Source organism: Gossypium arboreum, chromosome 12 (assembly GCF_025698485.1).
Source record: "Gossypium arboreum isolate Shixiya-1 chromosome 12, ASM2569848v2, whole genome shotgun sequence".
In the NCBI taxonomy this organism is placed as follows: Eukaryota; Viridiplantae; Streptophyta; class Magnoliopsida; order Malvales; family Malvaceae; genus Gossypium; species Gossypium arboreum.
In genome coordinates this window covers 114,849,353-114,874,626 of record NC_069081.1, presented here as the reverse complement: position 1 = coordinate 114,874,626, position 25,274 = coordinate 114,849,353, and the positions used below count along the sequence as shown (strand labels likewise).

Genomic DNA, 25,274 nt, shown 5'->3' with positions numbered 1-25,274 from the left:
CATTGTCGACGTTTAGACATCTTGAAACCCGTTGGGTTTCAAACAAGGGTCTAGAGAAGGGAAAACAGAACCCCTTTTCCCAATTTTACTTTATTTTTTTTGTGTGTTAAAACAATGGCTAAATCGGGCTCATATTTAGAAAAGAAAACTTTAAAAAAAGGGGGGTCTTTTAGCTTTTTCGGCCACCGGGCACGGCGGAGACCATCGCCGGCGACCGGTAGCCATCGGCGGAACACGGTGGCTCTTTGGCAGGAGCTAAATAGGGGAGAGAGCTTCTTTTAAAAGCTTTTTTTTCTGCTATTAAGGGTTGAAATGGGAGTTAAGGAAAATTTTGGGTTTAAATACCCAAGTGAAACGACGCCGTTTCAGTCCCTTCCCTGAGTGTCCAAAACGAAGCCGTATGGAAGAGACCCGCTAACAGAACGACACGAATTTTACCGTTATCAAAAAGTGTATTTTGGTCTCCGCTTTCTAAAAATGGATTCGTAAATATTTTTAATAAATATTTACGAAGTCAATTGAGTGGTTAATTAGAGTTTAATTAAGTAAATTTAGTTTAATTAAGAGTAATTAGGAAAAATGACTAAATTGAATAAAGGATGAAAGTTGAATTGTAGATTAAAAGAAAATGAAGAGGACCAAAATGGCAATTATGCCATTTGTCCTAAGTGAGTGACATAAACATAAAAATCTGAGATTTTATGTGTTAAAATATATATTAAATTATTATTATATTATAGTATATTATATTATATATTATATTATATAAATAAGTAAAGAAACATAAGAAACAGAATGAAAGCAAACGAAACAGAGAAGAAACAGGGAGAAAGAAAGAAAGAAAAGAAAAAGGAAAATTTGGGTTTCAAGGCTCAAAGTTTAATTTGGTAAGTTAATTAAGTCATTTCTTCTTAAATTTTGATATTTTAGAAGCTTTGGAACAAGACTTTGATGAAATTAAGTTGATATTTTGAGAGTTTATAGATTTTCAAGTATAGTTCATGTTGAATAAAATAGTGAATTAAGGGTTTAATTGAGTAAATTTCAAGCTAGAATTGATAATAGGATCAAATTGTAAAGTAAGTTATAAGTTTTATGTTGTAGGGACTAAATTGATGAAATTTTGAAATTAGGAAAGTATGTTGGAAATTTAATATTTAAATGAGAGTATGGATGAAATTTTAATAGAAATAAAGTATGAATTAAGATAGAAAAGTAAGTGAATTTAGTTAGAATTAAATTGAAATTAAAGTAAATCAACATTTTGTACTAAGACTATTTTGGACAGCAGCAGTAGTCTAAGTTTGAAAAATCGCCAAAAATTGTAGAAATTTAATTAGAGGATGAATAAAATATGAAATTAAATATTATTGAGTCTAGTTTCTTATAGAAGAAACGATATAAGCAATTGAATTGTAAATTATGAGATATAATGAATTTTGTGAGACAAGGTCAGAATGAATTCGGGTTCCCCTGTTCTGACTTTGGAAAATCACCAAAAATTGAATAAAAATAATTAGAGGCTTAAAGTTATATGTTTAGAATCCCTAATGAGTCTATTTTCATTAGAAATCAACGATAATGTTATCCGAATTCTGTACTGTGAGATAATTAATTTTTAGTGAAGAAGGGACGAAACTGTCAGACAGCAGAATAGGGGTGAATTTAAAGAATAAACTGTACTTAATGGCTAAACCAAAAATTCTGAAAATTTTATTGTAAGAATATTTGTGAGTCTAGTTTCAGGAAAAATTAGCGGATCTTAATTTAGAATTCTATAACTCAAGATATGAATTAGTAATGTATTAATGATTATGAATTGTATTAATTTCGTAGTCAATGTGGTACCAGAAATCTCGGCTAAGAAAGGACAAGACAAAGTCAACGGGAGTTAGCTCGAAAATTACGGTTTGTATTTCTATAATCCGAACCTAATACTTAATTGTTGAATTTATTTCTTAATATGTATATTAAGTGTTTTGAAGTAAGAATTATTGTGTTTTGCAAATGAAATGGATTGATATAGTATGTGATGAATTTATTGAATTTATATTGATTGAATTACGATATATATATAGATATATATATTGCATATTGAATATATATTGATTATTTGAATTGAATTGAAATATAAATTGTTTGAAAATTTTAAATATGAGATTTGCGATATTTGGATATTTGTTATTGAAAAGTGAATTGAATTGTATTGAATTATGAATTTATGTGATTAATTAAAATGTGTATTGATTAAAAAATTGAAAGTGAATTGAATACCCTATTAATGATGATCGGGCTGAGTCGGATATAGTTGGCATGCCATAGGATTGGAAGTGTTCAGGATTCTTCGACCTCGAGTCGATGAGACACTGGTGTCACTATATTTCTTGGATAGATTCGATGAGGTCTGGGTACCAACTTTACTTGCTAGGCCGATGAGACACTGGTGTCAAATATTGCTTCGAACTATCCGATGAGGCACTTGGGTGCCATATTGGTGTGTTTGGTTGGATCCGTGTATCCGCCAAGGTCCGAGTCTTGTTAATAGGGGTAAATAAGTGAAAAGATAAGTCGAGTGAATTTGATTGATTGAGCTATTGGAATGAAATGAGAAATTGAATTGAGAATTGAAATTGAGATATGAGATTGAAAACATGAACCAAAAGGTTCATGAAATGAGTGAAGTTCAAATGGATGATGATTGATGATAGAATGAATTAAAATGGTATATTGTTAAGAAGTAAAGTGTGAAAACAAGTGAATTGTGAATATATTGTATAGAATTTATACGGTAAGTAAATGAAAAGAATTGAACAAATATGTTATTGTGTTTGTTATATGACTTGTATAGAATTTATATGGTAAGTAATTGAAATTTTATCTATAAAACAAATAAATGAATACTTAAAATTGTTATTGTGATTTTAAGTTTAATTGTTATATTATTAAGTGTTCGGATTATGGAAATACCATTGAGTATACCATACTCAACAGACGGTTTGTTTCGTCATGCGCAGTTTAGTAAAGATAGAACGTTGAATCAGCATCCCAGTTCGATCCCGAATTCATTAAGGCAAAGTGTGTTAATTATTGGTAATGGCATGTACCTAGGATGTTTTATGAGAGTCATTTAGGTTGTAAATATACTCATGAAATGAGTAAATTATAGTTGGCAACGGTATGTAGTATGAATTTGAAATTTACTAAAAATTCGTAGTGATTCTAAATTAGTCCCGAATTGAATTTACTGTTCATATTGGACCGCGAGGGCCCATTAAAGGGACGACATCTTAAAACTAGGATGTGTATAAATATTTATTTTAATTAATGACCGAAATTGGACTGTACTGACTGGTAATGTCTCGTAACCCTGTTCCGATGACGGTATAGGGTTAGGGGGCGTTACACGCGCGACCTGACCAGTTGTCCGCAGGATCCGCGTGTTTTCGTGGTGAATGGGCTATTTGCGCGTTGGCCCCTTCCGCCACCTGTCCAATTTGGTCCTATTTCCTTTTCTTTTATCTTTTTTAAATTCACCCCGTTTAATTTTAAAATTTTTATTCTGGTCCTTTTTAAACGGTGTGCATATGGGAAGGGATTATTTGCCCATTTGATCCTTCTTTGTATGCGCGCGTTACAATTTAACCCTTCCCTTTTATTTTATCTCTGATTTGCCCCTTTAGCCTCTGTTTTAAAATTCAAATTAGTCCCTTTATTTGTTTTTGCTATTTTATTATTAAATTAACTAATATATTATTGCTATTCTATTTATTTATTTTGTTATTCTAATACTATTATTCATCTAATTTTATTTATCTATTTATATTTCTACTATTATTATATTTCTATTTCTATTTATATATTAATATTATTTTCATTATTTTTATATATCGTATTTTTTACTCTTGTTATTATCATTCTATTTATTTATATCCTTTTATATAGTTTTTTAAACTTTTTTATTATATTATTATTAATATCATCGTCATTATTATTATTATTATTATTATTATTATTATTATTATTATTATTATTATTATTATTTAACTATTTTGTTAAATATCGCTTTATTTGTGTTGGTATGTTTAATTTCAATTTTAATTAAACTTTTATTAGTTCTTATTTTTTTTTACTTATTTTTATTATTATTATTTTGTTTACAATCGGCTTGTTTTATTTTCTTCCTTTTGGCCTATTATTGTTATTTCATTATTTTTTATATACCTTTATTATCATTTCTTTTTAATCGTTGTTATTTATATTGTTGTTATTATTATTATTCTATTATGTATATTTGCAACGTGATTTATTTTTACATTTTATTGGTGTTACATTAATCTTCACCAAGATTCAAGAAAGAAAAGAAAACTTTTAAAAATAAAGGCAATATTTTGTATTTAGAAACTCGAGAAAGTCATGCCCTAACTCACAGGGTCTCGATTTTTTCTTGTTGGATCTAAACAACCGAATACCTTTTAATAAATCAAAATACAATTTTTAAAATAAAACAATTTAAAAGGCTAGCTTACTTTCGAAGGACTCAAATGCCGTGTCTTAACTTACGGGATATGACATTTTGGTATTGCGAGACGAGAGGGCCTTCAATACTCATTTTACTTCGCTCGAAGTTTTTAATCGACATTAATAAAAAGGAGAGGATCGTACTTTTTTTCAGGTTTTTAACTTTCGACGTTAAGACATTAATTAATCAATTAGGTACTAATTTTGGGAATTACGAGGGTGCTAATCCTTCCTCGTACGTAACCGACTCCCGAACCGTTTTCTTGAATTTCGTAGACCAAAATTATTGTTTTAATAAATCACAATGTTTTATTAGAACGATTAATTATAAGGTGACCCGATCACACCTCATAAAAAGGATTGGTGGCGACTCCTGTTTTTTATTTTCATTTTCAAAATAAAAGTCGACCCTTTTTCAAAAAAATGGTTTTGACAATACTAAATAATTTTTTTATTTTTAATCATATTTATTTTTTATTTTCAATTTTAATATAACCACTTTTTATTATATTTTCAAATTTTGTATTGTTTTAAGAATTATTTTAGTCTCCTTTTTATTTGTTTCTTGTTTTAATATTTGTTTTTATGTTTTTAAATGTATTTGATTTATTATATTTTTAAATTTTTATTTAATGAAATAAGCTAAAAATTAATATAGGTCAAGTCGGGCTCGAGCTTAGCAATTTTATTTTGGGCCGAGCTTGGACAAATTTTTAGGCCCATGTTTCAGGCCAGGCCGATCTCGAGCCTAGAAAACGGGTTTAATTTTTGTCTGAACCCTACCCGACCCATAATCACCTCTAAAACGAGCTAGACTAAGTTGGACTTAAGCTTTGAATATTAGAGCTTAAACTTGACATATATATTAAATGAGTTTAATTTTTTTTTATTGATGTCTATTTTTTATATCAAATATTTTTGTCCAAACGCTTTCAAATATTAAATAGAATTTCATATTTAAGCAAGTAACCCAATATATGAACAAGTTTAACAAAAAATAAAGTAAACTTTTTTATATATTTATATTATAAGAAATATGAAATTTTATATAAACATGATATGTTATTATATAAAAAATAACAAAAAAAAAAGCCCATTAACCTGTTGGAACATGTGAGTTTTGCTTGTCATATAATCATGAGCTGTGGTATAATGATTGCTCACTTCATCCATTAACTATAAGGTCAGAGTTCGATTCTCACCTATGGAATATTGCACATCTCATGATAAACCATTTAACTCTTAAATAAAATGACCTCCAAATTATATATTTTTATTAGTGTAGAATTCTTACTCTATAAAAGGTTTTAATTTATAAAATTTGCAAATTAATTCCATAAAAATTTTGAAAATAATATAGATTATTTTATGTGAAAATAAATTAATCTCCCCACTCAAAAACTCCTAAAATTTTTCTTCTAATGTTTATCATTTTTCTTTCAAATTTCTCTTGTTTTCTCTCATAATCTCTCTAAAATTCTTACAAGATATGTGATCTATCTTTGAATATCTTCAAGTGACTCTTCCTAATTTGGTAACAACTAATCTTTCCTTTCAAATTTTATTGATTATCAATAGAAAATTATGGTTGTGGTTTTTCTTGTAATAAATTAAGATTTTTATGCAATATTTTGAATGATTTTAAAATATTGATTTTGTATGAGATTTCTAACATTTTGATAGGGTAATAATTTTTAGAGTTGATTATACAAATCTTTAAACAATTAGGATTGGTTGTGTCTATAATATTGAATTTCTTGAATATTGATTAAAATTTAACATTTTTATTTAGAAATTGTTGTTGCTAGTGTAAATCTTTTGTTTGTGTTTAAACTGTGTTTGACATATTGCATTTTCATAACACCAAAAATAAATCATTTAAATGATTTTTATTTTGGTGAAAGAAAGCTACTAATTGTATGTTGGTTTCATCAACTTTGCAAATGCCGAATTCATTTTTGTATTGTGTCTCTATTTATCTCATATTTTGTATAATTTGCCATAGTAATTCTATTTACTAAGTTGTTATTTGATAAATAATTAAAAAAAGTTCAAGCTTAGATATTGACTTCCAATGTAGAATTTTATAAATATTTAATTTATGTTATAAAATTGTTTGTAAAAATTAAGTATTATATATAATTATATTATTTGGTTATAATAAATTTGATTTTTGAAAGTTAATTATTTCGTACTTTCAACAATATTGACAACAACAAAAATAATTCAACTAATTTAACAATATTGAAATATGTTTGATATTTTTTTAGTTATTTTTATTTTAATAGTTTTATAATAGTCTTATATTTAATTATATTATACGTTAATTTATCTAAATATTAATATTATATATAAATTTATATAACATTTTAATGTTTTGATTTTTTAAAATTTGACCTTACAATTTTAACTTTTTTTTGCTGCACCACTGATAATCACCAGTACAATTACAGTAGAATCATAAGCAAAGTCATAAATATAAATAATATTAAAAATATAAAATAAAATCAAACTATTACAAAGTAAAAAAACAACAATATATCTAACTAAACTTACATCACAAATCACTTTTCCGCAGTTATTTTAAGAATTATTATTTACTCTAATAAATGTTGATTCTCGTTACGGTTCATATTAATATCTCTTCAAAATATAACTTTATAGAGACTAAAAATAAGAATAATGTAACTTCGTGTGTTAACTTGATGATCAAGATGTTCGCCGTTTTAAATGTAGTTTGTGTTTGAGTTGCTCAGTCGTGTTACTGTTAAGACTTTGCCCTTTTCTTATAATTCACAAAAAATAATAATAATAATATGGTGGTAATTGCAGTCAATAGTATCCTGTGAGCACGTTTTTCCTGAAAATTTTAGGCGCAAACATGAACGCTTAAACAGTTGCAAACTCATGGTAGCTAGTTACAAACAAACAGATTGTCTTTCTTATTCAGTTCCAGATAATTAAATTTAGCTTATTCAACCAAGGTTTTTTTGTTCTTTTTGCAACATCAAGTTGCACTATTCTTAGGCAAGGCACCATGTTGTAGTGCATAGGCCCTTTGTAAGGAACTAAAAAAAGGTGTGTCAAGTCCTAGAATCGGCAGAAGCGGAAAGTATTGGAAAGAAGAGTCTTCGTGTTCATATGTTTTCTGCTTTCTAACCCGAAAAGGTTTTTTTCTAAATGGGGTTCACATGTTATCTCCAAGTTCTGGTTAAGCGACAAAAACTCAGACACAGATGGCTATCCACCACTAGCAGCTTCTCCTGGGTAAACTCATCGAAGACTCACTTGTTTCTATAAAGGAGTTAACTGCAATGCTTTTTTTCTTTTCCTTTTGTTTCCCGGGAAAGAGAATAAGAAAGTTCATTCGAGAAAATTAAATATATAATTTGTTACCTGGAGGGGCTGGAGCAGACGAAGGAGAAGTAACTGTAGCTGGAAAACAAAATTCTAGAGTCCTAGACATGCATAAATAATCATCAGTCATTCAGTTTAGTGAGTAAATATCATAAACAATTCTATCATATAATACAATTAAAAACCAATCCATTCATAGGCTGTAAGACACAAACCGCTGCAGGCGCTGAGATCAGTAGTGATGCCACATTCACGCGAGATCCTGAGAGCTTCAGCGACTGTGACATTGAAAGAAGTGAGCAAAGTTGGGTCTTTGTAGAGGTTGCAAAGGCAGGGAAGCTCATTAGCGACGACTTCTCTGATAGGGTTACAGCAGGAGTTCTGAGGTTTGGCCGTGGAGTTGTTAAGGTAAGGAGGACAAGGCACCAGCTTCTGCGCACAAGTTGCTTGCCCATCCGTAACGGTTGTCATCGTCCCCAACATCACGTAAATCACCACCATCAACAATTTAGCCATTACTTTTGGAACTTCCTTTACACTCTGTTTTCAACAGCCTTATCTGCTATGAATTTGTTCTCTGAAACCGGGGAATGAGGAATACTTCTATGCTCATCAAGCGTGTCAGAGTTAAACTCATGACTAGCCACTGCTACTCTTGAATATTTGACCATCTAAAGTATTTGACTCTGCACATTTCTAAATGTTTGTGAAAATTATAGTGCCTGCTTCGATTGGTTCTTGGTGACTTTGGTTTTAGTTTTTACAAACCACTTTGTCGTTGTTGCTGAATTCGTTAATTAAGATGATAGCACAGTCTGACTCATTATTTAAAAGTGATATTCTAACTATTTATTATTTTAGAAAGGGAGTAATTTATATTAAGATGATTCTAAAAGTTAAAGGTTTTAGGTATTAATAAAATTTTGTTATATTATCAAATTATTATTATATACTCATTTATAGAGAAATTATTTTACAGATTCTCCTCATCATAATATTTATGGTCCATTTTCAATTATTTAATGATATTTTCTATTAACATATAATTTTGATAAATTTTTTGTCTTGAACCTCAAACTCAAAATCCTAAACTTTGAATATAAAATCTCAAACCATGACCTCAAAACCTAAATTCTCAAACACTAAACTCATAATCCCAAACTCTTAAATCCTAAATCATAAACTCGTAAACAGTAACTCCAAACCATTAAACCCAAACTCTAAACCCGAACCTTGAACTTTAGATCTCAAATCTTGAACCTCAAGGTTCAGGGTTCAAGGTTTAAGGTTTAGGATTCAAGTTTAAGGTTTGAGGCTCGGGGTTCAAGGTAAAATAATTACCAAAATTATGTGTTAATGATATAGGAAAATTGAAAAATTACTATTTTTTAAATTGGTTGCACAAAAATAAAAAAATTAATTAATGGAAAAAAAACGAAATGATTAAAATTTGTAAAAGAAGAATAGATTTTTGTTTATAATTTAAAATTAATTATTTTAAGTAATTTAATTAAAATTTGAAAAGATATTAGATACAAATGAATATATAATAATAATAATTGTTATCTTTAAAATTAAGTTACATACACTATTTTATTGGTGTCTAAAATTATACTTTTAAGATAATTCTAATTTAATTTCTTCCCTTTTAGAAATACATAAATGTTTCTACAATTACTTGTAGATGGAACTCACGTCAAATAAATAATAAAAGAATTTCAAAATATATATAACATTCCAATAGTTACAAATAAAAGCTATAAATAATTAAATTCTTTCACTACTTATAGTAATGAATTATATATCTTAAATTTAAAAGTCATGGCGCTTAATTATTAATAAATAGTCATAATTATTCAAGTAGGTATCTGTTAAATAATTATATTTATTACTAGAGATATCTATTTATTTGGGTAATTATGTTTTAATGAAGAGACATTAATTTATATGATAGATAAAAAAATAGAAGCAAAGTTTTTTTTCTATTATCCCACCATCTTTTATATTCCTAGATTGTTTTATAAAATTTAGTACAGAAATTTTTATAAAATTGATATCCTTGTTATGCTTGGCTCAATAGACTTTTCGTCAATACAAAACGTGAGCAGTTATTAAATTTCATTGTATCCTTAAAATTTATTTGTTTATAACTATTTTGTACACTATAATATATAAGTGAGAACGAATAAAATATTTAAAAATGACATTGATACACCAATTAAAATTTCTATTAATTTCTCTTAAGTTTATCTAATCCCTCGACAAAAAATAAATTGGTGAGGAATTAATAATAGAGTTATGGGATTTGCAAATAATAATGCTGATAAATATCTTCAGATAATAGTGACTGCACAGTGATCGCAATAAAACCCAATTATATATTGGCTAGTTGGCGTGATTAGCAATTTATATGCACGTTCATCGAGGGTAGCTTTGGGGTGAACTTGAAAGCTTATCTAGTTAAAAACATCGAAAAGCGGGAGGAAAGCAAGACTATGAGCGACTAGTAATCAGCTTCTGCACTGACTGCAAGCTCGTGTTGCGGCGTATTAAACTCCATGCTTCATTGTGGTCTAATGCAGGGTTTCTAGGAATGTTGTAGGTGACATTAGTTCATGATATTTTTGCTCGATGAAAAATTATACGTGTTTTAGCGCATTTGAATTTTCATAAATGATATTTGATTGTCAAAGTCAAATCTTGAGCTGTTATTGTGTTTTGTCACCAACATATTCATTTTAATTATAGTCGGCTTTTAAAAGCAAAAGAAAGGAAGATTAGGCCAAGAATGCCTTGTCGCCTAACAGAAGGTAAAACAATAAACAATTACCGCAAAAAAAGACAATATCAATAAAGCAGTTAAAGGAGGAAGTCGAAAGAAGGAACGCAATAAACATTTAATTTAATCCAAAAAAGACGATATGGGAAACCCACCTTTTGATTTCTCTATAAGTAATTAAACATCTCTACAATCTATATTCATTTCATCAACATCAATTCTCAGTTTTATCGCTTCTTGTTCAAAGACATGGCAAGATTAGGCTTTTTCGTACTAGTTTTCTCCTTCGTGTTTTACATGGCTTGTATAGCTGCATCTGCTTCTACGACAACTTTAACCCCAAGAGAGTACATCGTTGCATCCTGCAAAGCCACAAGGTATCCTGCGTTATGCGTTGAATGCCTGTCTGGTTATGCCAACGCGATTCGAAAAAATGAGCAACACCTGGCTCAAACTGCCTTATCAGTCAGCCTATCCAGGGCTCAATCAGCTTCAGCTTACGTTGCCAAGATGACTCATGTGAGGGGCATCAAGCCTAGAGAGCGTCAAGCAGTGAAAGACTGTATAGAGAACATGGGTGATACAGTGGACCGACTTAGCCAATCAGTGAAGGAGCTCAGCCATATGGGACGAGCTGGAGGTGAGGGTTTCATGTTGCACATGAGCAACGTGCAGACATGGGTCAGCGCTGCACTTACCGATGAGAATACTTGCCTTGATGGCTTCGCAGGCAGAGTCATGGATGGAAACATCAAAGTTGCAGTGAGGCGCAGGGTTGTCCATGTCGCTCAAGTTACTAGCAATGCTCTTGCATTAGTGAATCGCTTTGCTGCAAGACACCGAGCTGCTATACCTACTGAAAAGCCTTAGCTTCAAGTTTCAACCTTAAAAACTCTCTGGTTTTTGTAAAAAGAACTGCTCTGTTTCCCAAAGTAAGGGTTATACCTGTCAGGATTTTGTCTAAAAGGATCTAGGGGCTGCTTGAATTACATGTAACTATATCATATAATGAACCCAAGTGTGTGCTAATGAGACCGCCTTGTATGATAGTGAAGTGAATAATATGCTACTTCTGGTTCAGTAACGAATCAGATCATTTTATGCCAAGATTCGCATAATCAAGAATTGTTTTTATTTGTAAAATTAACAGGTTGTGGATCTGAAAGTGAACTTATGAAAGATAATTCCAAATTATTGCAAATGGAGCCGATTGTGACAGTTTAAAGTTTCGGTTTGAGACAGAGCATAAGTACTTACTGTCCCTAAAACGTACGTATTTCCAGTGGTTTTGCTTGTCTTGCATGTGAGTTCAAAATAGCGGACGACTTGGATCTTCTCAAGTTTGGTCAATCAATAATCGACATTATAGCAGAAAAAAACACGGTGAAAGAAAGGACAAAATTTGAGCTCTGAATCATGTGTATTGAATATCTGTGAAATCTACCATTATTTAAATCTGCACCTGCTCCTCAACTTTGGATTATAATAATAAAATATGCAGAAAAGGAAAAGAAAATAAAAACAAAGAAGATATCATGAATGCATATGTCTCCTCTTTAATAAAGTGGAGTAGAGAAGCTTATCTCTTTCTGTAAAGACAATCAAATGCAGTCTTATTATGAAAGGGTCAGTCTCTGAATCTTCCAAAGGAAATCTTTAAGACTGAGACTGGCAATTAGAAATTCATGAAATAGATAAAGAGATTACTACAAGTCCCCACAAAGTGAAATGCGACCATGTGAAAGAACCAATTTTGCATAGGAAAAGTAAATGGAACTGATGATCTGATCAGACCACAAGGATGTATATATAATGTGCCTTAATGTTTCTTTAAATCTAGTTTGTGCTTTAAATTTCTCTTTAATAAAGATCTCGTGCTGATTTAACATTGAAAATCTTTCTTCTACTTATACTGTTTTGTTATTACTGTGGTCAGTCTTTATCTTGCAATGCAAGGGAAAAACATCATTAAGGAGGGCCTCAGCTTACTTTGAATGGGTGGCCACTAGGTTCTACAAAAATCCCAGATTCTTATCCCCAGCATCAATCTTCATTTTCTTTTTTCTTTTTTTTTTGAGAAAATTAAAGACGAAAATGAAAATCAATTAGGATTTGGGTTGGCACAGATTTGTTTGACTAGACACTAGGGTTTAGATTGGGTACTCCCTCATTTACCTAACTCCTCTCCCTTGCCTAAATTTGCATAATTCATAAAGCTCCTAGATTTGCATCTGCCAATTGTTTTTTTTTTTTTTAATATGAGATAAATTTGTTTTTTATTTTTTCATTAAAATTCTAATTATTTTTGTTAAAATTTACCAACACCTCTTTTGTTAAACCAAGATATTTTTCTTCATTAAGATACATCAACACTAATTCTTTTAAAGTTGTGTTTATCTCTTTTAATAAATTATCTTGAAAGTTTTAAAGTACAAAGTATTTTATCACTGCACCTCATATTTGTTAATTATTTTATTTTATTTTTCCTAATTTTACATTAGTCAAGTCAATTTAAATTAAAATTTTGAAGTAATCAAATTGATGAGTGTTATTTTTTAAACAAATTTAATTTGAAATTTTATCGAATCTAATAGAATGAAAATAAATTTGAGTCAAACAAAAAAATGTAAAGCGAAATTGTATTAATTTATTTTAATTAAAATAATATTCAATTATACGAGACTTATATAAAATTTACCTCACTTTAAAATTATATATCACTAAAATTTACTAACATAATAACTGTATTCGCATGCCTGCATCGAGATTATGAATCAACACTATTTGTATTTAAATATTTGTGGCTTTACTTCAAGTGTGACATGTCAATTGTAATATTTTTAGTGTTACAATGGAACACCTGAGTATTCTAAGGATGGAACCCAATGGATTGCCAAATTGGTAAAATTGTTTATTAATTTAATTACAATTTAAGCAATTACTAATATAATCGAGGCAGAAATTATTAATGCAAGTTCAAATAAAATAAGATTTGAGCTATATCTAAATTAACAAATAAAAATACCAAACTTTCTTTTTTTTTACTAGAAACAATATAGATGGATTGAAATGAAGGTTGAATGAGTTATGAATTACTAAGCTAATATGTAACACCCTTAGCCCACATCCATCATCAGAACAAGGTTACAAGATGTTACCGAAGTTTATGGAATAATTACACAAAAATTTCATTATTTACTTATATTCACATCAAAGCTGTCCACTCGAGTCATAGTCACTGACTATTTCACTAATTTTAATCATGCTTGTGTGGAAACCTTTATCTCTTTATATCTAGAGGTACGGAACTCTAAATTAAGATCCGCTAATTTTCCCTGAAACTAAACTCATGTATCTTCCTACCATAAAATTTTTAGAATTTTTGGTTTAGCCAATAAGTACAGTTTATTCTTTAAATTCTCCCTTATTTCACAGCTCGACAGTTCTGACCACTCTTCACTAAAAAATATTTATCTCTCTGTACAAAATTCAAATAATGTTATTGATTGTTTCTCCTAAAAAATACTCATTAAGGAATCTAACCATATAAATTATGTTCCATAATTATTTTTGTACAATTTTTAATGATTTTTACAAGTCAGAACAGGGGAGCTCGAAATCACTCTAAACTTGTCTCACAAAATTTCAAATATCTCCTGATATGAATGTCTTTTGCTTACACCGTTTCTTCTATGTGAAACTAGATTCAATAGGATTTAATTTCATATCTTATTCCACCTCTAATTCGATTTTCATAATTTATGGTGAATTTTCAAATTCGAACTACTGTTACTAACCAAAAACTATTTTAGTACAAAATATTGTTAACTAGTTTATAACATCTTTACTTCAGTTCATTTAAACTCTATACATGCCATATAAATCTTTAAACATAAAACAAAAGCTACCGGAATTGATCTGGATAGTGTGCCTTATTGTGTTGATCCGATCTACCAACTTCACTTCAATTCAATCTATATATAAATATCAAACACACACAAGTAAGCTTATTGAAGCTTAGTGAGTTCATAGGTTTAAAAGTAATTCTTACCAAATTTAATATTTCCAAACAATAACAAAACGTTTACTAAAGTTTCCTGCCATTCACAGCCACTGTTATAATACTTCAAATAATTGAGCTCAACATTAACAACTACGCAATCTCATTCATTTGGTTCACTTCTCTTGTGTTACTTATTATCAAATTAAGAAATGGCTTACGAAATTGAGTACGTCGTTGTTCAGTGCCACGATTCATAACTCAGTATGGTTTTTCTCATTGAAATACCATACCTACATTTTACAACACGGTATGGGAAATGCCATACCTACGTTTCTTAACTCATTATAGATTTGATAATACCATACCTACGTTTCACAACTCAGTATGGATGATACCATACCTACGTTTCACACTTTGCCATGGATCAACCATGGTCTTATCCGTCAATTCATCACATGTCACGATACGAACGTACTCAATCCTGCATTTTTCCTAATTTGAATTTCCACATTTATTCTTTCATTAACATAATTTTCACAATCCCACAACAAACTCATATTTAATAACACATTATATCATTCAATAATTCAGACATAAACATGTAAATTCAACCATATGAACTTACCCGGCTAATTTGTAAAAGATATTGGAATTTAGGGACAATTCCACAACTTTTTCTTTTCCTCGTTCTTCTTTGGATTTTTGATCTATAATATAAAATATTTCCACTCATTAGCATTTATTTCATTTCTATTTCACTTCACAATTTATGCTCTTTAACTTTCAAAATTGATCTTTTACCCCAAAATTTACAATTTTTATAATTTAGTCCCTGCTCAATTCACCCATCAATTAAACTAATTTTTCTCAATTAACACTTTATTTTATTATTATAAACTATTTCAAAACCTTTGATATTCTAAATTTCAACACCAACCTCTAATTCACAACTTTTTCACAGTTAGGTCTTAAATACCTTTTTCTATCAAAATCACTTAATAAAACCACCTTAATATGAAATTAGAACTTAAATTTCATAATAATTTATCATAAAATTCTCTTACTCAGCCAGGGTAACTTCAAATTTCACCCACCAAATCAAAAACTAATGAATTCTATAAATGGACCTAATTGTAAAAGTCATGAAAACATAAAAATTATCAAGAAAAAGTAAGAATTAAACTCACATGATGTAAAAATAAAATATGAAAAATAAGTTTTATCCAGACCTTCTATGGCGTTTTGGCTGAGAAAATATGAAAAGATCTCTAGATTTTTCAATTTTGTCCTTATTTTATATGTTAAAATTGTAAAATTTCCAATTTTGCCCTTATTTCCCTTATTTTTCTGCTGATTTTCTTGCCCTTGCCGTCCAGCCTATTCACTTTTAGGCTTAATTTCCCTTTAAATCCTCTTTCTTTTAACACTTGAGCTATTTAATCCTTCTAGCAATTGTTACAATTTAGTCTTTTTTATTTAATTGACTACCCAAACGTTAAAATTTCTCAACCAAACTTTAATACTAACTTAATGACACTTCATAAATATTTATAAAAATATTTATGGCTCGGTTTTCAAATTCGAGATCTCGATACCTCATTTTTGACCTGTTTAACCTAATAAATTCTTTTAATTCACCAAATTCACCAATTCACAAATTCTTCTAAATTATTACTTGACTCATAAATATTAAATTACTATCTTGTTCAATCTTACTTGTTGGATTTAGCGATCTCAAATCACCATTTCCGACACCACTAAAAATTAGGTCATTACATAATAAACCGATGATGATTATATTGTTTGCTACTCTTAGCTAGGAATCCCCTTTCGATCTCATACGAGACTAAAAGATATCATCTAAGCTCTCCTCTCGGTCTAACTATTTTGCACACGTGTATCAAATTCCTACATGATAGAGTCTCCTCTTGGTCTCGTCTATCTAAATCTTCCATTAGAGGCATCAATTCTAGTGTAATATGCAATTTAATACACTTGAACAAACAACCAATAAGGAATAGTTAATAACTTAACTAAGTAATTCACTCATCAATCAACCAATAAAACAATTTAGCACATGATTAAACTTAAATTCCACACAAGCATTTTAACAAACACATGGTCGGTATAAAATATAAAAGATAAAGGTTTAGAAAATTCTCATTAATAGATTAACATTTGATGAAGCGCAAGCTTTTAATACATCTCCATCCATAATGTTTCTAGCAAAAATGAAGAAACAAAAATACTACAACAAAAAAAAATGAAATGAAATGAAAACCTAAACTTTAAAAACGGTGCGATGCATTTAGCTTACTTTTTGTCTCACGCTACAATATCTAATCTCATTGCTACCATTGTTTTTACACTAATAGAAGGTAAACGTATTGCACATCCAAACCCACCTTAAGAAATGTAAAAACTAAAGAACAACTGTTCAACCAACAAAATCCATCTTCAAAAGCTTGTGAAGTAGTATTTATAGTCTACTAACATTTAACCTAACATTGACTATTATGCTTTTAAATGAAAAAAGACTTAAACTTGTTTAGACACAAAATTGCCCCTACAATTTTTCACTCATCAGGCAACAATATCGCAACACCCAATGGTTGGTGTCGCGACATCACTAGAGTTAGTCTCAATTTCTTCACTTCAACACCTTCAGGGATATCACGACTTCGAAGGCTCGGTATCGCAATGTTGGCTTGGTGTCGCGATCTCCATCCCTCGTTATCACGATTCCCACGACAGTAAGCTCTATGTTGATTTTTCGTTGAAGTTTTGCATCCTCAAGTTGAAAAGTCTGGGTGTTGTGACTTCCATGGAACCAGTGTCATGATACTCACTCTAAATGATGTTTTCCTCAAGGTTGGGTCATTATTATCTCTCTACACCAACTCAATCACATCGTTAAGTTTCTCATGGCACCGTTTGGCCAATTTGAGTCTCAAAAGGGACAAAACTAAGCAAAAACGTTTATTAAGGTTTGAAATTAAAAATTAATAAAAACATATAAAAGATACTTAAATTACTTGAGGATAAGGTCATCGAGTGTATTAGAGAACTTAATTTGACATATCAAATTACAATAGATCATATAACTATTTCAATTAAATTAATATTTAATTTTTATTTTAATTTTAAAAAATATTATAAAACCTTAAAACCTTAAAAACTTTTCTTTCTTTTTTTCCTCCAAGTCATTTGCTTTTTCTCTTTTGTTTTGGGAGCTAACTGACACCCACCTCTCTTTATTTTTTTGCTCCTCATTCACTCCATGGTTTTTTTTTTCTCTCTTTTTAGTTTGAAGATTTATTTTGTGGGTATCTTTGTTATTTTCACAAATTATGATAGACAGATAACAATGCATATTGTTACTGACACTCCACTAGCCACTAGTATTTTCATTTGAAAAGTGAGTGGCTCTTCGTTTGTTTCTTAATATGTTTATGTTTTGAGAGTATTTTAAAATAATAAATGATTTCACAAGTCAGTTTGGACTCGTATTATCTTAATTTTTATATTTTTTTTGTTTGTTTTCCATTGTTTAATAAGACTTCACATTTAGAAATTATTGTCTGCTCTTGTAGCACTTTTTTTAATCTTTCTTTTGCAAGTAATTTTAGGAATGATTTTGTCATCATTCTCTCCAGTTTGGTGGATGCTCAATTCTTTTGCCTATTGTTACCCGCTTTGGACTATCCCGAGTTGATTTCTTTATTATATTAAGTGCTTGCAATCACTCCAAAAATATCGTGCTTGAGTTGTGACAGAGCCAATTATCAACACGCCATAATGTTCATTTGATGTTGAGGTAAAACTTTTATTGTATTGATGGAACTTGTCCTTCAGCTCTTATGATGAGTATTTGTTTTGTTTTTTCTTTCAATTTGTATGGCTTCATTTATGGAATGAATTAATAAATTTCTCTTTTAAAAAATTACCAAAATTTGACTTTTGATATTTTCGTGCATAAAATTCACTTGATTTTGCTATTAATTCTAGTAACATATTTGTACATGATTTTCACTGCCCATGCGACATCAAGGTAGTTAAAAGATTTTTAAAGGGTCCATAGCTTAAGACCAACGGAACTGCAGCCATGATAGATTAGAGCGCAGATATAAGTGATTAAGTGCAGGAGTTGCGAAACATATATCAGATATAGGTGAACACAGCATTGGAGCAAGAGGAGGCATGGATGAACCAAAAAGATGGTGAAGCATGGCCATGGAGTCTGATCAATTCACCAAACAATGTTTCATTTGTTTTACAATTTTCATTTCATGTTCTGACCCAAGTTAATTTTCCATCAATCTTTGAAACGCGATGACCCTGTTGTGAAATTAGCAGTTAAAATAAGGCCAACCAGAGACCCAACGAGTAACCTAATGCCCATGGGAAGAACCTAGGCCTAGTCTTTTAAGTATTTTGGGCCTTTTATAACTTTATTTTTTCTAAAGAAACTCGAATAAGGTAGCCAACTCAGCAAAGGTCCCAAAGAAGGTAAACCGATTAATAAAAAGAAAAGAATTTGGAACATTGGGTTAGAAGTAAATAATTTGGCGAATTTACAACTATATTTTTTTTTACATAATATTAAAAATTGTTTATAGCCTTTTTCTAATTTATAAATAAAAATAATAATACGCTCAGCACATCCAAATTTATATTTTCTTGCATTAACAACAATACTTTATCAATTAAATTAAATCTCAATCAATAACTTACCAACTATACTTAGACTTGATGATAATGTCGGATTTCAATATTTTCTATACAATGTCCATGCATTCCTTAATATGACAATACACGGCCAATTACTTTTTTTGTGAAATTATATAATAATTAAATTTTCGTATTGATTTTTGAAATTAATTTTTATAATTTTTATGTAATTTAATATCTTAATTTTTATAAATCTATATTAAAATATTCACATGAATTTTTAAGAATTAATAACATTATTAAATCTGGTTCATTAAGATTTTCTTTTGCTAGATGTTTAGTGAGTTATTTTTAAAATTTTAAAATCTCACATTAACAAATCCATTAGAAGAATTTTAACATTATTAACAATTAGATTTAATTTTGTAAATCCAAAAATAGAGAAACTAAAATTTTAAAACAAAAGTATAAACTAAATTTCAAATGTACAAAAGTATGTACACTCAAACATATTTTAACTTTTAAATTCTTAATCTATAATTTAACCAAATAATAATAATTAACCCAATAGGAATAGATCATTTAAAACCCTGAAATTATAAATTTCATACAATAAGATCTATTTGATACCCAGCCAAAGATAGGAGTCATGGATTGTTTGATATCACCGATATTTTGGGGTAGAACAACAGCCGATGAAAATCTTCACTAATCTCCCCTGCAATCATTGATTTAAAGTGCCTGCCCATTACCTTCCATATGTGTCTTAATTGTTATCGTGAACCGTATTAGTTAGTATATCTTTTTGCCTTGCCTTTGATTTCTTGAGTAATTTAATGGTACTGTTTTGGGTGATTGAAACTTGGGGATATTTTGTAGCAGAATATGCAGGCCATTGACGACATTATTGTCGTTCTAAGCATTAGGATGTTGTGAATGCACGTTCATTCTCTTTCGCACATAGGAAAATCACAATCCTTTTTTATTTAAAATATCCTGCAGTTTTGAGAAGTTGATGTCTTCATCATCTGTCATCGAGTTATTTTAAATTGTATTTTTCAATAAATTATGATTTAATGAGCACAGTTTTGTGAAATAATGTAGAGCTAGCCGACCTTTAAATCGGTTTGACTCTATAACACACATGTCCAGCTTGTTTCTCCCTGAATCATGGATGAAAAAGTATGGCTAAATAAACTAAGTAAGTCGTAGGTAACAAGAATATTCTAAGGGAAGGTGATGAGTATTGATATTCAATCCTCTTTAATTTTTTACATTATTTTTTCTATAAATTAAGACGTTCATCTAAAAGAGCATTTTAAGTTTCTTTCAGCTTATACCAAGCGAAAATGGCAGCCACTGGCTCTTACTTCTCAATAATTGCTCTCATCATCCTCATTCAGCTCGCAACGAACCTGAATTCATGTTCAGCTGCGACACCGATCCGTCACAGTGGAAGGAACACTCGGTTTATTAGAACCTCTTGCCGTACTACCCTTCAACCTAGCCTGTGTTTCGTTACCTTCTCTCGATATGCGACCAGAATCCGAGGTAGCCCTAGGTTGTTAGCCACCACAGCCCTCTCCTTGGCATTCAACACCACTCGTTTCGCTACGAAATCAATGATAACCCTCTCCAAACGCCACGGGTTGAAGCGCAGAGAGGCGGCGGCGTTGCGTGTTTGTGTGGAAGAACTAGGGGACTCTATCGATGAGCTGAAAGACTCAATCGGGAAACTAAGTCGGCATGGAGCTGGAGGCAGCACTTTCCGACGTCAAATGAGTGATATACAGACATGGGTGAGTGCAGCTTTGACTGATGATGATACCTGCATGGATGGCTTGTCTGGGAAAACCATTAACCGTAAATTCAGAAGTAGAGTGAGAAGACGAGTAGTGAAGGTTGCTTATTTGACGAGCATTTCTTTGGCTTTCGTCAACCGCTATGCTGCCACTCATAAATGATATTGCGCATTGAGTGAGGTTTTTCGCATTTACGGTATGTATTGATTTACCTTTTTTTGCAAATTAATGTGCCTAATGCTTTTGCTTTTGGAATATTATTCATTGGAAGAAATTGATGCTTGAGCCAAATTTGCAATATCAGAGTGTTGTTTTCTTACTGTTGTTCGTTTAAATTTTTTGTACCACTTTCGAAGATTAATAAGATTTATCATTTATTCAAAAAAAAAATGTGATTATTTTAATATTTTAATAGTTTTGTCAACAAAATCTTTAGGTATTGAGATTTTGAGATTCTATTTTGTTAAATTGTGTTCGGATTCTCCATTTAGATTTTATTTTACTTTCAGTCTAAATTTATCCTAATTTAGATTTATATATATTAGTGATTATAATTATCCTAATTTAAATTGTAAATTTTACCCGGAATGTTTCGTGGTTTTTTCATTTCAGCCTTTTAACGTTTTCTTTTTGGTTGCAATCTCACTCATAACATTACAAAAATTTTCAAATAAGGTCAAATTTGATGAAGGTCATTCTTTTTTGCTGATGTGGCATGACACATCAACTAATATCTCCACTGACATGGCATGACACATTATCACTAATGTGATTTTTTATAATTTTTTTACAAATTAGAAATTTTATTTAAAAATATATTATTTAAAAATTTATTAAATGAAAATATGACTTAATTCATTATTTAATCTCTGAAGTATGCTCATTTTGGTACCTAAATTTTTTTATCCCAATTTGGTACACAAAGTATTAATTTTCTCTATTTTTAATCCATTTTGTAACCAACATTAGAAAAGAACTGTTAGATAACATTGGTCAATGAAAAGCATCATGTGACATGTTTTAGACAATGAAAAACATCACGTGGCAATTAAGTTTATTTATAATTAAAACATTAAATTAAAATTAAAATAGAAAATTATAATATTAAATATTTAAATATTAAAAAGTTCAAAAATATTTTTATAAAATTCTAAAATATATAATTATAAATAAAATAATATATATTGAAAATGTTATAAAATTAAAAAGGAATTTAAATTTCATGTAATTGCAAAAAAAAACTGTAATTTAAATTTTTTTAGAATTTTATTGTAACACCCCTCGCCCGCATCCGACGCCGGGACGGGGTTCGAGGTGCTATCTGACTAACACTTCCATACTAAACAGGCCATGAAATCTCAAATAATTAAAAACTTTTCTTTTCACATGCAATTTGTCCCTTATGCGAGCTTACGAGGCCCAATACATGCATTCAAGCGTGTTCAGACCAAATCGAGAACTCATGAAAACTTAGAAAAATCTCTTGCGTTAAGGCTTCACACGCCCATGTGCTCAGCCGTGTGGCCGAAATAGTCTAATTATCAAGCCTTTTGTCACTCTCACACCACATGCATAGATACATACTTATCCAATAACACACAACGTGGCATAAATGAGCTCTTAAACATCTACAAACATGATATGCTCAAGTTATTTTCTTATGTAATAAATATTATAGAATTTGCCCATATCATTACCACATACTAGACATAACTATCATTACATCACAAACCATTCATGAAGCATTATTAACTATTTACCAATCACTTAATCCTGCATTAGTTACTAGCTCATCAATGAATCTCAATTCAATCTCTAGGCATACATGTTGTAAGCCACATCACAAGAAATAATAACATAAATGCATAAGAATAATCATATGGGCCCATAACGTCATTAGCCGATATAGGCCAATTTACATGACTAATACTACCTTAATAACAAGCCAATGCCTTTGGCTAAATCATAATATTACATACTCACATTAAAACCCTATACATGCCATAGACTCAATCACTTGAGTTTACTTACTCCGATAACGTTAACTTGATAGGGTGATAATATCTCTGACGGCCTTCAACCCGAGCTAACCTGGAACTCTAGAAAACATGGGAAAGAAAGGGTAAGCTTTCGCTAGTAAGTTCATATGAAAACAATAAGCAACTCATTAACTTGTTTTATCAATGTTTACAACATATTTTCAAGTTCACTACAAGCTGTCTTTCTGAGCAACGGTCACTAAATTATTTATATCTGAGCTACGAAACTACGAATTAAGTTCCGTTAATTTTCCTGAAACTAGACTTATTTTCTTTTTTCCATAAAATTTCCAGAATTTTGGTTAAGCCAAATAGTACAGTTTATTAGTTAAAGTCTCCCTGTTTCAGGGTATGACCACTCTGACCCCTGTACACTACAAACCGAATTTCTCCCTGTACAAAATTCCAACGACCATTCCGTTTATTCCCCATAAAATAGACTCAATAAGGAATCCATTCATGTAAGGTATAACTCTTAATAATTTTTGTACAATTTTGGTGAATTTCTAAAGTTAGAACAGGGATCTCGAATTCATTCAGACCCTGTTTCACAAGAATTCAAATATCAAACAATATGGAATTCTTTTTCTTCCTCTGTTTCTTTCATGTGAAAATAGACTCATTAAGCTTTAATCCCATATTTTATTCTGCCTCTAACTCATTTTCCACTATTTTTAGTGTATTTTCAAAGTTACACTATTGCAGTAACTCAAATCTATCAAGGCTAAATTACTCATTCATGATCATTGTTCATAATATTAATACAACACCATTTTATCCATCATGGTAAGAATACATATTATGCATCATAGATCATCACATATCAAGGCATTCTCATAGGATTAGTATACATACTTGCACAACTCGTAACATAACTCGAGTGCATACTCACCAATGACTTACCTCATTGAGACCATCATTAACTCTTTCCTTGGATTGCCCGTTGAACACTTGGAATACTAATTAGATACTCGAAAAGCCTTTGCACATAAGTGCTTCAATTGTAGCTAAAGCTACCTCATATCTCATGACATTTCAATGCTCACTCTCGAGCTAGTCATCTAGACTCATAATTCCTAGTGACATGTCACTCAGATCCTATTCTATTCCTAAGGTTCAAACGGGATTTTTCCTCGCCTATTAAGGCTTTGTCTTATCATATTTCTATTAATTACATACACATTAATATCTGTACAATTCATGTAATGATAACATTTAAATACATGTATAGCATGGTATTGTTTACATACTAACTTACCTCGATACCACAAATGTGAAAAGGACATACTCGTCCATAAATCGATTTCTTTCCGTTCTAGGTCCAAGTCTCAATTTTCATCATCTATAACATCACATTTAGCCTACCAATCAGTCACAATATTCATATGGGTCTAAAAATCATATTTTTACAAATTTTCATTCTGACCCCTAAACTTTTGCATATTTGCACTTTTGCCCCAATGCTCGTAAATTAATTTTTATTCAATTTCTATAAGGTTTAAGACATGCTGAACATTTTTCTCTTCTATGGCAACTCCAAATTTTCACTAATTCACACACGACCAATTTGTAACTTTCACAATTTAACCCCTTTTTGACATTTTTACCGAAATTCATTGAATAAAACTCATATTTAACACATCAAACATTCATTATCCACTATAAATCATCAAATCACAACCATATCATGAATGGGTAAATTTTAAACTCTAATTTCTCTTCAGTCAATTGGTAGAAATAGAAAATTTAAGCTTCGGGATCTCAAAATACGAAAATCATTAAAAACGGGACAAAACCATACCTATATAAGCCATAAAAGCTTGGCGAATGGAGCTCATCCATGGCTGCTATTTTCTGTTCTTTCCACGGTTGAAGAAGAAAGAATGAAAAAATGATAGCTTTTATCATTTGTCTTATTAGGTTATTTTAATTAATTTACAAAATTACCCTTTTATTTCAACCAAATTTCAAAAATACCAAACAAATATCCATTCACTAACTTATTAAAGGAATAATTGTCACATAAGGACTTTCAATTTAAAACTCATAACAATTAGGCACCTCATATATAAAGAACTCAACTTTTGCACTTTTTACAATTTAGT

At 30.1% G+C, this 25,274-nt stretch overlaps 3 protein-coding genes and 2 long non-coding RNA genes across 5 annotated transcripts; 3 read left to right on the top strand and 2 right to left on the bottom strand.

Annotated features, from left to right (window-relative positions):
• Positions 1–824: 824 nt before the first annotated feature.
• LOC128285286 (uncharacterized) lies at positions 825–2,013 on the top strand. The gene is made up of 2 exons (XR_008275758.1): positions 825–887; positions 1,837–2,013. It is a non-coding gene; the product is annotated as an uncharacterized LOC128285286 (long non-coding RNA).
• A 6,039-nt stretch (positions 2,014–8,052) lies between these two features.
• Positions 8,053–8,391, bottom strand: LOC108477870 (non-specific lipid transfer protein GPI-anchored 7-like). The gene has a single exon (XM_017780348.2). It carries the CDS (start codon positions 8,389–8,391, stop codon positions 8,053–8,055), a length of 339 nt encoding a protein of 112 aa, XP_017635837.2.
• A 2,416-nt stretch (positions 8,392–10,807) lies between these two features.
• LOC108478663 (21 kDa protein-like) lies at positions 10,808–11,779 on the top strand. The gene has a single exon (XM_017781135.2). The coding sequence runs from the start codon at positions 10,904–10,906 to the stop codon at positions 11,522–11,524; it is 621 nt and encodes a 206-aa protein (XP_017636624.1). The 5' UTR covers positions 10,808–10,903; the 3' UTR covers positions 11,525–11,779.
• Positions 11,780–20,677: 8,898 nt separating this feature from the next.
• On the top strand, positions 20,678–21,292 carry LOC108479031 (21 kDa protein-like). Its single transcript, XM_017781463.2, has one exon. The coding sequence runs from the start codon at positions 20,678–20,680 to the stop codon at positions 21,290–21,292; it is 615 nt and encodes a 204-aa protein (XP_017636952.1).
• A 1,583-nt stretch (positions 21,293–22,875) lies between these two features.
• On the bottom strand, positions 22,876–24,854 carry LOC128285247 (uncharacterized). The gene is made up of 2 exons (XR_008275708.1): positions 24,428–24,854; positions 22,876–23,229 (listed from the first exon to the last, which is right to left on the bottom strand). It is a non-coding gene; the product is annotated as an uncharacterized LOC128285247 (long non-coding RNA).
• Positions 24,855–25,274: the final 420 nt, after the last annotated feature.